Raw genomic sequence first — 20,614 nt, 5'->3', positions numbered from 1 at the left:
TTATGTTATTCGATTAGTCTTTTCAAGTAAATCTTACTAATATTTCAAATTTTGTTAAAAACACTGATTATATATAGGTCAGTATACATCAAACACTTTTAATTAAACACCATTAAGTAATTAATAAATAATGGATACCAGGTTAGTTCACAAAAATTTATATGTAAAATCCATTAAAAGAGCAATCAACAGCAATAAGTAATTTTAATTAATATGAAACTACCAAATATCAAATACATTTTATTAACACAAATTAAGCCTGTTAAGCTTTTTAAATGCAAATAAATAATTAAATACAAACAATTGACTAAAATAAAGGTATTTTTTTGGTGTAAATAAGTTGATTAAAATCAAAATAGCTGTATAAAACGATGAGCTGAACACTATATTGCGCCCGATGTACCGGAATCAAAAAATAATCTATGAATGGATTAAACATTTTTTGATGATAGATATGTGTGCTATTAGTTTTTGTATTAGATTAAATGAAATATTTAATGTGTGACCCAATTAAGTGTACTTGGGGTTGGGTTATATCATCATGATTACTTTTTGGTATCGATATTGGCATTCGATATTTTACTAGTCACAGAAAAAAATATTGTATTGAAACATGATCAATTATATGTAAAAACAGTCGTAGAAAGTAATCTCACAAAAAATTTAGTAGTATTTTGTATTGTATTTAACAACATGAATATTTGAAAATAATATACAACTTGATCGTGTGAACTGAACTTTATATTTTTTNAATATTTGAAAATAATATACAACTTGATCGTGTGAACTGAACTTTATATTTTTTAATTAGAAAATAGAAACAAAATTTTACGAAAAAAACTCGAACTTATCCTATTTAGTGTACAAAATTAGCGCAAGCCAGTAGACATGATAGTAGATACGGCCGTGTCTACTTAATAGTTAATTGGTTTATACTTATACATCAATTTGCATAATTAAAATAGTTATTTTTAGTTGTATACATAGTCGTAAAAAAAATTCCTGTGTTCTTCCCATTCAAAATTAAAAAATTATATGTATTTTTATGCTAAAAAAATGTGTTCATAAATGTACGCCTATGCTTGTATATCATTAACAATAAAAATTTAAAATTTTCAATAGTTTTCAAAAATTTGACTGTCTTATACATCGTTAATCGATCGCTCTGTATATATTCGAAATGAGTGTTTTAATAGTAGTCACTTGATATCTTTCAAAATTATAATTATATCAAGAAAATTCTTTTTAGTATTTTTAAATTTTGTATATTTCTCAATTTATTAATATTTAAATATTTTTTTAATTCATCACATATTTTATTATAGTAAAATATGTATGTTGTCACTAAAAAAATTAAGTCGGTACCTTAGTAAGGTATAAGGTATGAATTTAAATAATAATTAATTATAAGTAAATCAATAAATATATAAAATTTTAAAATACCAATGACAATTTTCTTATTATTTTAAAAGAAATCGAGTAGCTAATATGAAAATAATCATTCTGTATATACTTATATAAAAAATATTTATTCCCTGAAGTAGTTGGTATTTTTATAAGAATAATTTCATAATAATTTGAACATTTTAAATTAGTTACAAATTTAAATTTAAATTGTATTTTCCATATTATTTAATTGGGAATAAAAAAGCTCTTAAATAATATTTTAGGGTCGATTAAAAAAACTCAAATTTGACTGACTACTTTTTTCTATAGTGGACTCTTGATTTATAAAAAAACAAAATTTTTTTAATTAACCTAATTTACACATAGCTGTGCTACAATTAGAGGTGCTTCAGCTCCAGTAATTATGCCAGTTTTCCTAGTGCCAAATAAAACTTACTTTATGATGTAAATTTGAAATTGTTGTTTAATATTCGTTAAAAAAATAATGAAATAAAAATGGAATATTTAATATATTTAATTTTAATTCATATATATAATATTATTTAATCACTTATAATATTAGAATGTTATCTTTTATACATGTATGTCACATATTATGAATTTACATAATCATCAAAAGGTGTTCCATTCATTAAAACACAAAATAACCAGTTAACTAGGGAATTAAATCTGGTTATTATACAGATTTAAAGTAATGCTTACATGTGGATTCTCAATTAAGTCCAGCCAGTTGAATTTAACAATTAAGATATACAGCTTCTAAGATCATATTAGGTATTGTAGCGACTCTTAGTGTGATTTAGGTCCTCATCTGACTATAAAAACCTATTTTTTCCTATTAAAATCAGTTCTTTTGATAATATAAAAATACACAAAATCTGCGTCACTATTCAAGGATTCTCACTGTTTGGGACTTGGGGTTTTTTTTTTATCTAATTTGGACTTCGAGTATTTTTCAATTTCTTTCTCAAAAAAAAANCAAGGATTCTCACTGTTTGGGACTTGGGGTTTTTTTTTTATCTAATTTGGACTTCGAGTATTTTTCAATTTCTTTCTCAAAAAAAAAAAAATGGATTTTTATTCAACAAAAATGAAATAAGAGTGCATTATTAAAGTTATAGTTAGAATCTTTTACATATTATAAAAGTATAATAATCTCTCTATAAAAATATTTGTAATAAATACAAAGTAAATTGGGGTTTTCTCAATTGAGTATTATTTTATACTGGGTCAATAATTGGAACTGGACAAGTCCAGAGTAGCAGAGAAACACCTTTTTCTACTCCTATACATTTAAACCAGGTAGTACTTTACTATCTGTCCTTAATTATCTTCAGCTTCTCTTAAAAGTAATAAAAATTATAAGAAATTAAATATTTAATCGTATATTTTTTTTTTTAGCATTGAAACAAAATTAACATCAACAAAATAATAATTATGTTGTTTTAATATATATTCTATGACCTATAAAATACAATATATTTTTGAAAATCATTAAATATATTATTATTTCACACTCAATAGATATTTGTCAACAGCATTATCATATTAATTTAAAATATTATCCTGCACTATAATTTTTTATCCAAAAAATATGGCTGTCCATTATTTGCTAATCGTTTGGTTAATACTTCCACGCCAGTATCAGTTACTAGCAAAGTTTCTTCAAACTGAGCTGATAGTTGTCCATCTACTGTAACAGCTGTCCAATTGTCTGGCCAACACTTATCCCTCCAACTACCTAAAATAAAAATATAATTATTGTTATATTTTAAGTAGAAAAAATTATTATATTATCTAAATTACCCTGTGNTCCCCCCCTGTAGGCAGGTAAAAAGTCAGATTTATAAAAAAAATATACCAAATGATAGGTAAAGACATCAAGCATCTACAAGAAAAAGAATTATATTGCATATCCATACATTTTTCAAAAAGTTATAGCATTATAAAGTTAAAAATATAAAAAAGAATTTTTTTACAAAAATCGTATTTTTTTTATTAAGTTTAATGTCTGTTTTCACCATGAAGATAAAATAAAGTCCGAAATTTTTTTTTACCATTATAAAGTATATTACATTAGCTTTAATTTAAGATATATATAAAAGTGTCAGACCTTCCGGAACACTTTCAAAAGTTACGTTGAAAAAGTTCTACTTTCTATATGCATTTTTATGTTTTGAATCCCCCCTGTATTTAGGGAAATGGTCCGATTTAAAAAAACAGTATGTCGAATGAAAGATCTATATAAATACTACTTCTCATAAAAAAATTGTAATGATTCATACATTTTTCAAAAAGTTATAGCATAATAAAGTTAAAAATGGAAAATACAAAATCGAAAATTTTCACACAAAAATAGCATTCGGTAGCCATTTTCACCATGAAGATAAGATAAAGTCCGAAATTTTTTTTTTTCATGATAAAGCATATTACATTAGCTTTAATTTAAGATATATATAAAAGTGTCAGACCTTCCGGAACATTTTCAAAAGTTAAGTTGAAAAAATTAATTTATTGTAAAAAAGTTGTCATTTTAAATTCCCCCCTGTGGAGAGTTATAGGGTCAGATATAAAAAAAAATTTACCAAATGAAAGGTAATGATATTATGCATCTATATAAAAAAAAAATATATTGATATGTTCAATTTTAAAAAAGTTATAGCAGTTTTTAGTAAAAAAAATTGAAAAAATTTCGAAAATTAGCCATTTTTAAATTTGTAATTTTTTTGGAGGTTTCCCCCATTTACGAGGAACGAGGGAATTTTTTTCAATTTTTGAGGGTAACGTCTTCGACTAGATACGATTTGTGATCTTTTGACGTATCATTGAAAGAAATCGGTTCGGTGAGAGCTGAGAAAAAGTGGTAACAGACACAAAAAAAAAACACATCTTAGTAAAACCAATACCTTCTCAGCTTCGCATCGAAGCTAAAATGGATTCTTATTCAACAAAAATGAAATAAGAGTACATTATTAAAGATATAGTTACAATCTTTTACATATTATAAAAGCATAATAATCTCTCTTAATAAATACAAAGTAAATTGGGGTTTTCTCAATTGAGTATTATTTTATACTGGGTCAATATTTGGAACTGGACAAGTCCAGAGTAGCAGAGAAACAACTTTTTCTACTCCTATAGATTTAAACCAGGTAGTACTTTACTATCTGTCCTTAATTATCTTCAACTTCTCTTAAAAGTAATAAAAATTACAAGAAATTAAATATTTAATCATGTATTTTTTTTTTTATCATTGAAACAAAATTAACATCAACAAAATAATAATTATGTTGTTTTAATATATATTCTATGACCTATAAAATACAATATATTTTTGAAAATCATTAAATATATTATTATTTCACACTCAATAGATATTTGTCAACAGCATTATCATATTAATTTAAAATATTATCCTGCACTATAATTTTTTATCCAAAAAATATGGCTGTCCATTATTTGCTAATCGTTTGGTTAATACTTCCACGCCAGTATCAGTTACTAGCAAAGTTTCTTCAAACTGAGCTGATAGTTGTCCATCTACTGTAACAGCTGTCCAATTGTCTGGCCAACACTTATCCCTCCAACTACCTAAAATAAAAATATAATTATTGTTATATTTTAAGTAGAAAAAATTATTATATTATCTAAATTACCCTGTGAAATCATAGGTTCTATTGTAAATGTATGACCAGGTTTCATTACACCAACAGCTTTGTTTTCTAAAAAAAAGATTGTTTTTGAAAAAATACATAACTATTATAGACAAAAATTACTGGCATAATGAGGAACTCCTGGAGAGGTATGAAATAGTTGATGTATTCCATGACCACAATAGCTTTTTACTACTGAAAATCCATTAGCTTGAGCATGTTTTTGTATAATATTTCCAAGTTCCCTATATTTTTCTCCTGGCTGAACTATTTGGTAAAAAAAGAATTACATTAATCATAAATTTGAACACTCAAAATTTAACCTTATATGTTACCTGCATTTATAGCCTTTTCTAAGCATTCCCAAGTAACATTGACTAGTTTTTCTGCTGTCTTAGATACATTTCCAATTAGAAATGTATCATTTAAATCACCATGATAACCACGATGATAAACAGTGACATCAACTATAATAATAATGTTATATTATAAGCAATCATGATTTATGTAGAACTTTTATAATAGTTATTCATTATAAAAGGATTAATGAATAATTTTAATGGACTATTATTTCATTATGTTACTCATTGATAAATAAATATTAAGTTTATTCTATAATCATTTAATAAATATTAAACCTATTAATGTATTATTTCATTAAAAAATTAATTTATTTAATACATGTCATGTCAAATAATAAATACAGTTAAGACATTTTAATTCTATATTTCTATTGTAAAAAAAAAAAAAATTATTTTTAAAAACTTCAATGGAAAATGTCATGAAGCATTTAAAGCAATATTTCAGAATTGAAAATTTCAAACCTTTAAAGCCAAAATTAAACCCTTAATTTTACTATATCAGGTTTCTACAATTTTTTAAATAATGATAAAAAAAATTTAGATTCAAATTTGTTAGAAAACTGTGTGGTAATCTGCACAATTGATTGAAAAAAATAATGAAGTGATTCCTTAGCTCTGCTTCAAGTTATATTTTTATTAGTAAAGAGTAAAATAAAATATTCTTTGAAGATGTAGACATAAGGGATGAATATAAAAATATTTCACCGTTAATAAATTCATTTGTATTACTCAAATTAAATAAAACAAAAAGTAAAAAAAAATGACTAGTAAGTATGAAAATTTTTAACTTAAAACCAACCATTGCAAATATCACCATCAGCTAGAGGTCTCATATCCGGTATTCCATGGCAAATAACTTCATTAACAGAAGTACAACATGACTTTGGATATTTATAATAATTCAGTGGTGATGGATAACATTCACGTACAACACACGCTTCATGAACAATTCTATCTATTTCATCAGTTAAAACCCCAATTCCAATAATAGAAGCAACTTCATCTAAAACTTCACGGCCAAGCTACAAAATTGATTAATTAAAATGCATAGTTATTTTAACATCAATAACAAATTTTGTGATAAGCTACTAACAAATTAGACAAAATATAATTTAAATTGAATTTTATAATGAATTCAAAATTTAAGCTAATATTTTAAGTATAAATTATTCATATCTAAAAATCATTATTAAATAAAAAAATAAATGAATTCAATTAATGTTTTACAGGAAAAATTATTAAAAAAGGATTAGGTTGTTAATAAAAATTAAATGTTTTATTAGTAATTAAATAGCCTATTCAACAAAAACAAATATAAATAATAAATTGGATGAAATTTACCTAATACGTAAAAGTTTTTTTTTCTAAGTTGTCATGATTAAGTAATATAATTAGCTTTTGGAATAATAATAATATTATATTTAACATGTTTTTAATTTAAAAAGTTTCAATACATAGTATTATTATAACTCAATAATTATATATTTTTTATTACTACTGTTATTATTTTGAAAGATGAGTTTGTAGAAATGGAACAACAAGTTCAGAGGATAAATGATAATTAATTCAAAGATGGTTGGATGTAGAGATTGACACCAACACAATGTGTATTTAACTTGTTATATACTTATTTAATAAATAATATACTTAATAAACAAAAAATTAATAGAGCAAAAGCTATACAATTAAGTTTTTTGATAAGGCAAAAACAAGTATTAATTGTATGTAATTACAATAAATAGGATATTATAAGTTATATATATTTTGAGGTATATTTAATTCTAAACAAAACATCATGTTATTATATTGGCATATCAAACTCTGCTTAAACTTTTCAAATGTTATTCATATTTCTTGATTTATTAATATAAAATATTATAAATGACTTTTTTCAAATGTAATTAATAGGAAAATATTAACTTAAACTTAAAAATATTAATTACTAGCTAATGATTTGTTATTACCTTACAAGCAACTCTCATTTCTTCTATTTCTTCATCATTTAATACTTTAATATGAGAAGCAAGTTTAACCTGTTGTTCACTAATAGGAATACCCTCTGGATGATCAGCATAATCAGGTCTTGGTATATGATCAGGAACAGTTCGCGGTGAAGATGTTTTATAAGGACGTAAACTACCTAGAATAAATCTTCTAATGTAATTAATGCTGCTAATTCTTAGTAATTTTCTTAATACTAAATTGTACACAAACTTATTTTTACTGTGCATAGTTTTTAAGTACTTAACATGTGTTTATTAATTAAAGGTACTCTCTATCAATTTCAAGTATAGAACAAGAGTAACGAATCAAATAGTTAGGAAACATACTTACGTATGAAAATTAATCAAATTTTATTAAAATAAAATGAGAAAAAATATATTATTTTGTGTTAAATATTTTTTTATAACTTTAAAAATGTAATATTAGACATCACTAAATAAAATATATTACCTGTAAATGTATAGTCAGGCCATGGATTAAAAACTTCATCTGTACCATTTGTAACACCAGATTTACCCTCTGAAAATTATTTATTTTTTATTAAATTTCTAACAACTTCATTTTGAAATTGCCTAAAATAACTTACGTGCTACTTTATGAAGAATTTTGTGAGTTGGCCAACTATTTTTGAAACATTGCTAAAAAGAAAAATAAGAATAAGAACAAATAAAATAAATACAAATAAAAATTATTATTTATTCCTCAAATTATTTAGTAATTAATTTAAAAACATTTTAATATTTTGTTTGTTTTTAACTATATTAGAAAATGATTTATGGAATATAAAAATATAGAATAAAAATAGAAAAGTTTATATTTCTTGTAAACCAATAATATTTTACATATTTATAGACATATTAATTTTGGATATCATTTTATAGTATTTCAACATTTTCAATCAATATTAACACTAAAAAGCAATAAAAATGTAAGAGTGATCTCCTGAAAAATAAATCATTTTTTCTCATACCAGTATTTTTTTAGAGTACTAAATAAAATTCATAAAAATTATGATAGTACTTGTCAACTGATATTTTGATTGTAATGCCCCAATAGCATTTTGCTAATAATGATATAAGCAAATTTATTTTATAAGTAAAATATAACAATTATTTACTATAAGTAATATCTTGAATAAAAATTATTAAAAAAAAAATTAATACATTTTATCTTAATTTTTTTTTAATTAAGTGTAGCTTTTATATTATAATTTTGTCCAATCAACAACAAATGTTTATTTAAATTATAATTATAATAATATAATTATATGGCAATATGTTTTATTTATTCAATAATTAGAATATTATAAAAGTAAAATTTAATATATATTAGTTTTAATTATCTATATTTTATAAAAAAATATAATTTATTATCTTTATTAAACTAGAAAATGAAAAAATAAATTTTTTTGTACTACAAGAGATGAAAATAAAAATAATTTTAAGGTGAAAGAGTATAATTATTTTTAATAATTTTTATATTTATGAAACAACTAACTTGATTACAGAAGTAAGATCCAGAAATTCCAAGTTTAATGCACGTGGGGCATTGCAAATTTGCTTGAGCATTACAGCCTGCAGTTTCACATGTTCGATTAGCCATTAATTCTGACATTTCGACTAGAAACAGATTTTTGTCTCCAAAAAATATAAGTGAATTTTAAAATATTATAGTTTAAAAATTAATAACTATAAAACCATATTTTCAATTATTTAATAGGGCACACTATTTCAAAATAGAAGCAATATGTACAGAATGTTTGGGTTTTAATAAATGATAAGTTTTATCTCAGCGATATTATTAGTTACCTGTTTACATAATACCAGCTGACTACTTTCAAATAGTTCATAGTTCGATTATCTCTAGATATATACTAATTGTTATCTAAGGAGTAATTTAATGTTGATAATTTTATGAATTATTGAAAAGTGAAAGCAACGTTTAATTTTTATGTTCTTTGTTCTCTAAAAATTATATCCTTAACTTGTATTGAATAATTACTTAGTAACCAATACGTGCAAAACAATTGTAAAAAATGACTTTATTTTTTGGACTTGGAAGGAATGTCGTGTACGGATTAAATAGCATTACAAGAAGATATTCATCTTTAAACAACTCTGTGACCTCAAGTCCTAATAATTCTACCACTCCAAGCGAACAAGCTTCTTTTGAAACTAGTAAATTAACATGTTTGATTTTATATTAGTAAATTATGGAAATATTACATATCTAAATTCAACTTTTATTTAAAACAAAATTTATAGTATTATAAAAATATAATAAAGAATGTTTATTAATCAATAAATGTGTTAATAGAAGCAAGTTATCCACTCACCAAGTCTAAGAAAATTCTATGTGTTTGGGCAAAGAAATATCCATCTGTGAAAGAGATACCTGATAAAATTCCGTAAACTTTTAATTAATAAATTAATTAAAAAATTATTTATTAAGTTTTTCTAATGATATTCTCATATTTAAGTGCAAAGGTAGTCAAATAACATGTAATTAATTTTTTTGTTAATATATATTTTACTAAAATTCAGTAGCTCATAGTTTCATTTCTTTCCTGTTGTCAGAGTTAGATGTATACTGAGAGGTACAAAAATTGTAAAAGCCTTTAAAAAAAATTTGTATTGCTCCAAATAAAGAAATTTTTTTTTTTTTATACATACCCGCGGCAACATAGGCCATTGGGTAAACAATTACAGTTTTGGTATTTTACAATTTATTACTAATATTTAATACATGAATTATTACGATAAATTTAACGGGATTTGTATTTTATATTTTGGTTTGCAATTCAGACATTCTTATAAATTTTAGAGTGGCTTCAATTACTTTAGTTACTAGTCCAAGAAACTCTAAAATATTTTTGGTAATCCAGCCTGTCTTCTGCTTTCCATGAAATTGATGCGTTCTGACATTATGTGTTTAATTGTAAGTCATGTATTACAGGATTCATAGTTTGGAGGGTCTTTTTTGGTCATAAGATAACTATGGGTAATATATGTGTGACTGTTATTGCTGATGGGTATGTTATTGTATTCTTTGCTGCTTGATTTACTAGTTCATTTTCTTTAATATTTGAATGACCTGGGATCCAGCATAATTGAATATAACATCCATTTTCATTGGCATATTGAAAACTATTTTGTACTTTGACATTTATATCATTCGTGTCGCATGTATTTTTAATTTTATTTATTACCCTAAGAGAGTCTAAAAAAATAATTGCTTTAGGTATTTATGACTCTATTATTAAGTTAATGGCTTGAAGTATTGCACATGATTCTGCTGTAAAGATTGAACATGTACTAGGGAGTTAGAACACTTTGTTAGTATTATTCCAGATTACTGCTGCTCCTACTCCGTTTTAGTTTTTGGACGTGTCAGTATATATATTTTCTCCTTTATCTTCTTCTATATAAGCAATCCATGCTATGAAGAATTTGTACATAATTTTATTTTAATGTTTTTTTTTGTTAGTTGAATCTTTTTTATCTAATACTAGTTCTATAATGATGTTGATTTGTTGAATCCAGGGAGGTATAGTAGACATACTAACAGGAATAATGTTCGAAATTGTAAGATTGTATTTCTCAAGTAGCAATGTAATACTCTTAACTTCAGGTTTGAAATTAAATGTTGCAATAGTTGTAGCAAGTTTTGTCTCATATTTAAGTGCCATTTGATATCTCCTTTGGTTGAGGGGAGGTATTCCTGCCAGGTTCAATAAACTAGGAATAGGACTCTATCGGTATGCACCCATGGCTAATCGAATGCTAGGATTGAAAACTGGATGTGTACCACACATCCAGTTTTCCTATCACTTATTTTTTTATATTCCCATATATACGCTCCATAGTCTAATTTTCATAATATTAAAGATTTGTATATTTGTATGAGTGAATTTGTTTTGGATCCCCATGTTGTGTGAAATAGCACTTTGATTAAGTTTAAAAGAGGATTAATAGAATTTTTTAACTGATTAATATGGTCGACCCAAGAAAGAATTGTGTCTAAGATTATTCCGAGAATTTTAATTGTTTTTTTTTCTTTATGGGAGTTTGATTCATTTATAGTTTAACTCCTTATTATTTGATGTTTTAGAAAATTCAATAATTTCAATGAAGAAAAATTAAAACCTGACTTTTTTGACCATTCTACAAGTTTGTCAATTGATTTCTGTAAAAAAAAAATTAATCGTTAATATTAATAATAATAAAAATAAAGAAATTACGAACAAAAAAAAGAGTGAAAATCAAAATTATACAAAACAGATTATTCCATTCATAGTAACTCTCATTGCTCAAAAGACAATTGGGAATGCATTACCAAAAAATAATTCCCTCTTGCTCCATGGCCAGTTGTTAGTCCTTAGTCATTGTTTAAAATAATTTCACTCTTATTACTGTCAGTTTTTATAAATAAGTTTATCAATTAATATCATTTACATGTTGTTTACACTTTTTAATTACAAGAAAATTATTTAATCTTTCAATTTTTGTGATACACTAATCTGTTAAATGAAATTGTAATTTTTTTTTATTAACTTAGGTATGTTTCTACAAATTTTTCTAAAATAATTTACTATTAATGAATTGTCTTATTAATATTTTTTTATAATTTACAATAGTTAAGACTATTATTTAAAATCTTTAAACTTTCTTTATTTTTGTAATCTAAAAACTGCTAAAATATTTAAAAGAATTGTTTTATTTTTTTCAATATTCTAAAATATTATATTTTTATTGATCTTTACCAAAAAAAAAAATTTTCTTGTATAATTAGATTTTATCTAACTAAATTTTAATTATCAAATAAAAAATAAAATTGTTTTTTATAGACTGGAAACATGGAGTAAAGTAAGATCTATTATAAGAATTAAAGTTGCCAATATTACAATGCTCTTAGTACTTGTTGGATGTGTTGCTATGATTGTAAGTGGAAAACGAGCTCGGGAACGTGGAGAAACAATTTCAGATAGAAATCTAGAATGGCATAAAAGATATACTAAGGGTGATGAAGAGGAGATAAAAAATATTGGAGTTTTTGGAAAATAGATTATACATTTTATTACCAGATTTAAACAAAAAAATAATCATAATTTATTAGTTAATATTTTATTTATTAGTCAATCAAAATTAAGTTTTAGTACCTTGTGTAGTTTTTTTTTTTTCAAAAATAATTATCTAAAACTTTAACAATAATTGTGTAAAAACTGAAGATCATTTATTTGTAATTTAGAATTATGATTTGCATTGTAAATAAACTTGTAAATACATTCTGGTAGTTACAATATTAGGTTGATGTAGAATATTTTTATCCATTCTAAAAAATCTTTTGCTACGCCACTGGAAGGGAATCAAAAACATACCAATCATTATTCAGATAAATTTAAGCATATTTATTTGAAGTTATCAGTAACTTTGAAAAATTTCCCTCAATCCCCGTAGTGAAGAGAAATGTACCAAAAAATTATTGTTGTCATGAAACAGGGTTGATATTTTTAGTTATCACTTGAAATAATTCTTAGAAAACCGGAAAGATAATTGAGTCATTATTATTGATAGTTCTTAAGATATTTTAATTGTCAAACATTTTTTTTTTTTAACTAATCATTAATTATTATACTATGGAGGCTTCAAAATCATACAAAATTTCCAAAATACCTGATTTTTCTGAACCTATGTCAAATTAATGTTATTATACTATACAATAAGACAAAAAAGATAAACTATCTGAGTCGGGTTTATGAATATTTTGGGTATATCATGCAATATTCAATAAAATTGAAAGATTTTGTTCTTGTCTTGTTACAAAATACTGGTTTCACTCTAGATTATTTCAAAATATAGCTTGTTGAATGTTATATAAGACTATAAAAAGAAAAACATAACAGGTACTTTACCTTTATGAATAATCATATAATTTTTGGTAGATTTGATTTATAATATGTTATAATCTAAATAATACCATTACTTCAATGCACTTAATTCTGATTGTACTAGTTTTTTATTCTTGAACTAGGATATTTTAAGGAAACTAAGACCTTTTCAGAACCTAAAAAAAGTCATATTAAATTTGAATATTACCAAAGACTGCAGAATTGGCCATGTTTATACTGGGGGCTTTAAAAAAATCATGAGTGACTAATAGGTAATATTTGAGCCTATCAATTTACCTATTTATTTATCCATTAAGTTTCGTTCTCTCATGGCCTACAGTATAATACCATTATCCTAAGAACTAATTAATTTTAACATTTAAGCTATGATTTCATTAAAATATTGGCATAATGAATATAAACAATATAATATGATAAAGATGTATTTTGGAGGAGGTGTAAACAAATTTTTTATGTATATCTCTTCTCAACTTTAACTTAATGTTTACTTCAAGACAAAATCCTAAGATAGTTGCTTATAGTTAAATATGATATATATTTTAGTAACTATACAAAATTTGAATAATAAAATATGGTAGCAATTATTTTTTACCCTTAAACTTTAAAAATCAAGTAAATATTCTTTTATTTCATCAAAAATAATTAAGAAAGTAATATAAAAATAAAATAAAATAAATTACAATAAGAATTATTTTATTATTAAAATTAACAATAATCTATGGGTATTATATTTTTTCAATAATGTATAAACATAATATGTCCATAAGAAGTATTTCATAGCAAATAAAATTCAAAAAATTGATTAAAACTTTTATTTTTCAACAAAAATATAATAAAAACAACATTATATTTGATGCATACATTGTACCATGATTTATTGAATTAAATTTTTGTTTAAATGAGATTAAAGTTATCAATTAACTATTAAGAATTCTATACCGAGGTCAGTATTTCTGACTATCATAAACTTGTCTAACCATAATAATTTAAATATTTGCAATCAAAAATCAGATGTTAGGGTTGCATGAAAAAATTATTTTTTAACATAATTAATTTTTTGTGTGATTAAAAAAAAATACAATTTATTATTTGTAATCATTTCATAGTAAAAAATATCCATAAGCAAAAAACAAATGAGGTTGAGAGGACAATTACCCTACTTACCATACCTTAGTTACATCACTGTAAGCATAAATTGAAAAACAAATTTGGTGCTTAACTGTTTCTCAATATTAAAAAATATTTTACATAAGTGATAGATATAATTTTCTAAATTTGTTTCGTGTCTACAGCAAAAGTTTGTAGGAAGATTTAACTTCTTAACTCTTCGCAATTTATGTCTATAGTTTTTATACAAACAAGATAGTGAATTATGATAAATAATTGATAAAAGTGTGATCTTAATGACTTTCGGTTACTGGATAATGAAAATTGAACACATTCAAGTTTTAAATTGTTATAGAACTAATACCAACGCGAAGGATGTGAAGCGCAATTAATTGGGTGGAATGTATGGGCTCTTGAGGACCTTGTGAAAATAGTTAAATATAAATATTTAATTCAAATCATTAAATAGTAGCAATGAATTTAGTTAGTACTACGCGTTTATGATTTTCATTGTAATGCATAAGCATTATAGTTAATCATTTTACAATAGATTATTTTTTTCTACAATTAAATTTAATCGAGTTGAAACAATTTTTCGGTTTTAGAGTCTTCTATTTAATTTTAAATCGACTAATAACCAAGTTCTGATTTTTATTGTATCATTGGAAGATATCTATGCCAGACGACGCCTGTTATGAACATATANTTGATTTTTATTGTATCATTGTAAGATATCTATGCCAGACGACGCCTGTTATGAACATATAGATTGTAAAGGAGATAATATTAATTTTACCTCTATCTATGTGTTTAAGAGCAATTTAAAGTTAGTGGTTAACGCGGTTGTCTAAGTTCTAACAAAATAAATCTATATCGGTCGAGGGTTGAAAACATATAAAAATAAAGAACTTGAAGTAAATAAACCAAGACAGACTATAAAAATCTGATAAAATCGAAAAAGAAAATTGCTGATGAAACCACGATTATGACGCGACTGACCATAAACATCCCAGAAACTATTAGTAATAGAAACTCTTCCGAAATACTGTAAAATTTGTTAGATGTTTTCAATGAATTTAAATACAGAAGTGTTAATACTATAAATTATTTCCTATAAAAAGTTGAAACCTCAAAATATTCATCAACCGCTATATATGAATAAATTGTTGAGTATATTTTTACTAAACTAAAAACACCAATTAAATTTAGGATAAATCGTCTTATGTATATTTGGTTTACTTAAGAATATTTATATTTCGAGATATTATCACAATTAGTTATAAAATAAATTGACGAATACCATAATAATCGTCTGCAACATCAAAAAAGAATAATTTATACAAATTTTAAGAATAAATACAAGTTTGTGACTTCATTTTTAGAAATAATAATTATTTAAATAAAAGTCAAACTACCTGTTTTTTAATTTTTTTTATGGCATATATTTATTAACTAGGATTAAGTATAAAATACTATAGACTTTTTTGTTGTTGAATGATGCGACAGATAGCTTATAAATTTAATCATCAATTGCCAACGACAAATAATTTATCAAAAACTTGCTTACAAATTAAAATTCTACAAAATTCTGATTGAATGTCAACAGGCCCGGTTTAAAATCCTTGTATGGGTCTATATCGCAACCATAAAAAGGCGACGAGGAAAAATAAACAGAAAAACCGTATGTTATTAATTATGAAGGTTAATAACATTTGTGATAGGTCTTTTAAGCTCGTAAGGCACCAGGGTTTGCCTCCTCCATCTTGACCTGCAATTCGAATTGATATCAAAACCGAAACATTTAGATATTATTTAAATTATGAATAATGAAATTGTTTTCGTTGAAAACAGATGTGTAATTCAAACCAACAACGAATTTGTGAATGTATTAAGCATATTAGTAGCAAATCGTTTCGAATTTGCATTTTAAATTTAAATATTTCTCCGACATTGATAAAACTGAATGTGTTGCAGTCGGTCACACGAAAAAGGATCGTTGTAGACACCTGTGTAAAATATAACACGACCGGTCGATAAGTAACGATAATATTGATTCTAACCATAGTATGAAATACACCGTTACAAACTGCAACAACACTATAATATATTTAAGTCTTAAAAACGTCTAACCCGAGTAATTTTATTTCTTAGGTATCATATTTAAATTTAAACAAATTGTTTTAATTAGAGTAAATTTTTTGTTAAAGTTAACAGTAAATATCTAAAATATTGTGGAAAGTTAAGATATTTTTAAATAAACATTTTTATTACTAATTAAATACTTTAGTTTTGTTAAATTACTGAAAAACAGACAATAGATTTTATTTTTACTGAACAAGTACATTTTACATTTTTAATATTCACATTTGAATGTGGAAAATTGAAAAAGAATAATACGTGATACAAAGCTACAAGGATTTATATAAGAGGTTTAAAAAATCGTTCGACATATAAAAGATTAGATGGAGAAAAACAATTCTACGGCATATATGAGATTATACAGGGTGACCGTTAACCATACCTTACAGTATCCTGAATAGTATAAGATAAATACAGTTTTTTTTTTCAGAAGTCATGTGTCCTACACACTTAAATCAATAGAAATAATATATAACAAAATTCTTGAAATTGTATTATTTTTAGTTTTTTAAATGTAAATATGCATGTTTAACTTGTTTATAAATAAGAAAATTATCTCATTAATAAAATGATTGGTTGACTTTTGAACCAAATTTTTGAAGTTATTAGCATTTTTATACCAGTGGCGGTAGGAATAGTGTGGTCCATAAATACCTAAAGTTAAAAATAAACAGACTTGCTCTTTACCTCCAATCTTTTTATTAAAGTGTTTTAATAACTTAAAAATACTCATTCAAAAGTTGCTATGGACTAGTCATTTTTGTATTTATAAGCCAATTAAATACGTAGGTATGTTTTGATTTAAAAATCTAAAAATGATAAAATTTTAAGGGGAATAAGGAGCTATATTACTTTTGTTGGTTTAAGTTTGTAGGACACTCATAACTTCTGAAGAGTAAAAGTAATAATAACATAATTTTATTATATGTATTTGAGGACATTGTGTGAAATATAGTTGACGAATCACACTGTATAAAATAAAATCTGTGTCATACTTTTAAAAATGGAACCAAGATTTTGAAAATGATTAACTGGCTGTCTAACTGTTAACCAATTTTGTGTTCGCCTTAACGTAAATATTATATTGTGTTTAAGTAAACCCGGAAATTCTGTCGACTTACATATGCGCACACTAAACTAATGAGGTACTGAGTGAATAGATAAATAATTCTGACGCTTACTTTACAAGTTTCTGCTAAATATTTTACTGGAAAATCTTTTACTTTTACATCTATCATATGTATTAATAATCTTTAAGAGCATAGTTTAGCAACTATTCATAAATTTAACACATAAGATAGACAACATTTTTGTAATCTATAAAATAATTAGAAGACGTAATGAAATTTATGGGGGTGTATCTTTGAGTTGAATCTAAAACAATCATCTTAGGAGGTGTCAAATTTTAATCGCAGTAGTGTGATTAAGTAAATAGGAATATTCTATAAACTCAAGATACTAACAATCAAGCACGTGCGAAGCATAACTTGTTATTACACTGCCAATCACGATTATAATACAGAAAACTGAAGTATACAAAGACTTCAAATACATTTTATTTTCTCAGAAAAAATAGACTTGTGTCTACGTCGTGAACTTATGTTATAAAGTATTCAATACAAACCCAAACAATTTCGTTGTAAACTGAATATAAAAAATAATAGTTATATTTATTAAAACTATTTCGTCGCCATTTTATCATATCAAAAATTAATTACTCTAAATCTCTTACCTTAGGAAGCCACATGAATAAAGAAATTATTTTATAAAAATGAAATAAAAGTAGTTAACTTTATATTTAATAGCACTTACTAATTCTTATGGTATTCTTAACAATAATTTACATTCAACAAATATAAAGAACATTTTAAAAACAATTCAAATTTAAAAAAACAATAAAGTAATCATATATTATCTAGGTTGTTTCAACAGCAATCATATTATTTTTATAAGTAATTCTTAACTCTTGTATATCTATAACAACAAGCTAAACTTTTAGTTACACGTTGAAAATTGCTGTTAAATAACAGATTTTCTTTTTTGATTCATGAATATAAAGTACGAAGTCATTCACAGCTACCATTTCTTACGTTAATAATATCATCACTAATGTTAAAAATACATAACTCTGTATTTTGTTGACTGAGTCTAAAAAAAAAACATTTTAAAAATGTTGAATGTAATCACTTTATATATATAGATATATAAATTATATTTTTAATACAGCAACAGTAGCGCAACTAGAATAGCAATTTTGGGAGTTCTATTCAATGAAAGTTGATTATTTCTCCACCATAAATGATATTTTTATGTAACAGTAAATATTATTTTTTTATTTTTTGAGCTGCTATAGTATCCCCTAGTTGAGTCACTGTACATCAATAAAACTATTAGGTTGATTCAAAAATGTTTAAACTTAATAATAAATAAATATAAAATAAACTGAAGTGTATAGCTACACATAATTATAAGTAAATAATTAATTGTTATACTATATATTATATATTATACAGTTTATACAAATAAGCTACATAATTACTTTTTGCTCGTGGCGATGAACTCGGTCCAATAACTTGTGCTAATTTAGGCGGTGCATTGTCAATTAGTTCAATGTCAGACCACGACTTATACAAATCAAATTGAGTTGTTTGGCATCTGATTTTAATTCGTCCGGTCGAAAAAATCATTGGGTCCGCTGTTGTGTGAAGGTATGATCTAGTTATTACTAAATCATCTGGTAGATATTCAATTACTGTTTTTATATGCACTGTTCGTATAGAATCAGCCTATTCAAAATCGAAATATATTAATACAGTGTTAATTAATTGCGATGAAACTGTGAGTTTATTATTTTTTTGCTGTTTACGAAATAAAAAAAATTTGGTTCCATACTTTTCATCAATTTGAACATATAAAAAATGTAATACTAGAGAGCATTTACTTCAGAAAAAGTCTCAATATTTTTTAGATAATTTTTTTAAAATAAAATACAATGTGAACTGAAATTTTATGGGATTATAGATTGGTAAACTAAATATTAAAAACCTCATTTTACTTAAAATAATCAAATAATAATAACAAGAGAATGTAACAATTTAATTCAACGTTATAAAATGTATACAGAAATATTTATTGAAAAACTCATTAAAAATATTTATAATTTTGGTATGTATACATTTTTCTTTTTGGTGACCACTATGGAGTTACTTGTTAATACAAATATAACTCTTATCATTAAATTATTTTTAAACAGATGAAAATTTATTTTTATATATGTTCATAGCTATAGTTAATGAATATATTTTTTAATATATATATATATATAGAGTGTTCAGTAAGTAAGGAAACGGGTTTCTATTTTTCTCATTGTTTGTAACAATTTACTTGTTTCCTTACTTACTGAACATTCTGTATAATATTTTGTTTAGGATGAAATATATTTTACTTTTATACTAGAATTTTAAAAAACGTGTGTGTAGATTTTTCCATATTTTATTACTCATAGAAGGCAGGACCTGATTAAGATCTATATGGATCCGGGTGGTACCTTAAGATGGCTCCCTTATTGAAAATATGGCCATCATAAAAAAAAGTGATGAACAAAAAAAAAATGCTGACACTAATCATGACTACACTAATAAATGTTGGGATGNCTAATCATGACTACACTAATAAATGTTGGGATGAGTCCTTAAGCTTGTGAATTCCAGGGCGTTCGCTTCCCCTTAATCTTGATAGAAGTTATAATATAAAATTTTAGTAAATTTACATTAATCCGATTTTCCACAAATATTTTGGATAAACTTACAAGTAATTTTCTACAAAATCATCTCTACGTTATAATTTTAATCTATAATGACTCAAGATTATAATTTTCTAATTATACTTATTATCTTTCAAAATTTTGCAAATTAATTGAGAAATAATACTATGGTGTATTTTTCTCGATATGGTTTGCATAAAAATAACTATGTTTAATGATTTACTGATAAAAAATTACCGTATGATTGTTTACGAACCACGTAACATTAACG

The 20,614-nt window shown here is 24.3% G+C and overlaps 3 protein-coding genes across 6 annotated transcripts in view; 1 reads left to right on the top strand and 2 right to left on the bottom strand.

Moving 5' to 3' along the window:
- Positions 1–2,776: 2,776 nt before the first annotated feature.
- LOC126896080 (methionine aminopeptidase 1) overlaps positions 2,777–20,614 on the bottom strand; it is an 18,389-nt gene continuing 551 nt past the window's right edge. Inside the window, exons 1-9 of one of the 2 annotated variants that reach the window (XM_050668531.1) lie at positions 8,924–9,186; positions 8,013–8,064; positions 7,877–7,945; positions 7,387–7,562; positions 6,222–6,444; positions 5,396–5,527; positions 5,184–5,327; positions 5,064–5,129; positions 4,627–4,998 (exon numbers count right to left, since the gene is read on the bottom strand). In XM_050668531.1, coding sequence (XP_050524488.1) covers positions 4,829–4,998; positions 5,064–5,129; positions 5,184–5,327; positions 5,396–5,527; positions 6,222–6,444; positions 7,387–7,562; positions 7,877–7,945; positions 8,013–8,064; positions 8,924–9,040 — 1,149 coding nt within the window. In that variant the 5' untranslated portion in view covers positions 9,041–9,186 and the 3' untranslated portion in view covers positions 4,627–4,828. Of the gene's footprint in view, positions 3,149–4,626; positions 4,999–5,063; positions 5,130–5,183; positions 5,328–5,395; positions 5,528–6,221; positions 6,445–7,386; positions 7,563–7,876; positions 7,946–8,012; positions 8,065–8,923; positions 9,187–20,614 lie in introns of those variants that run through there. The other variant, XM_050668532.1, reaches the window with a different exon arrangement.
- The window catches only part of LOC126896082 (UPF0389 protein GA21628), a 15,246-nt gene continuing 3,933 nt past the window's right edge, over positions 9,302–20,614 (top strand). The window contains exons 1-3 of one of the 2 annotated variants that reach the window (XM_050668536.1): positions 9,302–9,603; positions 9,743–9,833; positions 12,273–12,727. In XM_050668536.1, coding sequence (XP_050524493.1) covers positions 9,462–9,603; positions 9,743–9,833; positions 12,273–12,489 — 450 coding nt within the window. In that variant the 5' untranslated portion in view covers positions 9,302–9,461 and the 3' untranslated portion in view covers positions 12,490–12,727. Of the gene's footprint in view, positions 9,604–9,742; positions 9,834–12,272; positions 12,728–20,614 lie in introns of those variants that run through there. The other variant, XM_050668535.1, reaches the window with a different exon arrangement.
- LOC126896079 (uncharacterized) overlaps positions 18,358–20,614 on the bottom strand; it is a 75,882-nt gene continuing 73,625 nt past the window's right edge. Inside the window, exons 5-6 of one of the 2 annotated variants that reach the window (XM_050668528.1) lie at positions 19,120–19,366; positions 18,358–18,728 (exon numbers count right to left, since the gene is read on the bottom strand). In XM_050668528.1, the coding sequence (XP_050524485.1) occupies positions 18,667–18,728; positions 19,120–19,366 (309 nt within the window). In that variant the 3' untranslated portion in view covers positions 18,358–18,666. The remainder of the gene's footprint in view (positions 18,729–19,119; positions 19,367–20,614) is intronic. The other variant, XM_050668529.1, reaches the window with a different exon arrangement.

The sequence above is a fragment of the Daktulosphaira vitifoliae genome, unplaced genomic scaffold (assembly GCF_025091365.1).
Source record: "Daktulosphaira vitifoliae isolate Bord-2020 unplaced genomic scaffold, ASM2509136v1 Scaffold_1, whole genome shotgun sequence".
In the NCBI taxonomy this organism is placed as follows: domain Eukaryota; kingdom Metazoa; phylum Arthropoda; class Insecta; order Hemiptera; family Phylloxeridae; genus Daktulosphaira; species Daktulosphaira vitifoliae.
The sequence above is the reverse complement of the archived record's forward strand: the minus strand, read 5'-3'. Positions and strand labels throughout refer to the sequence as shown.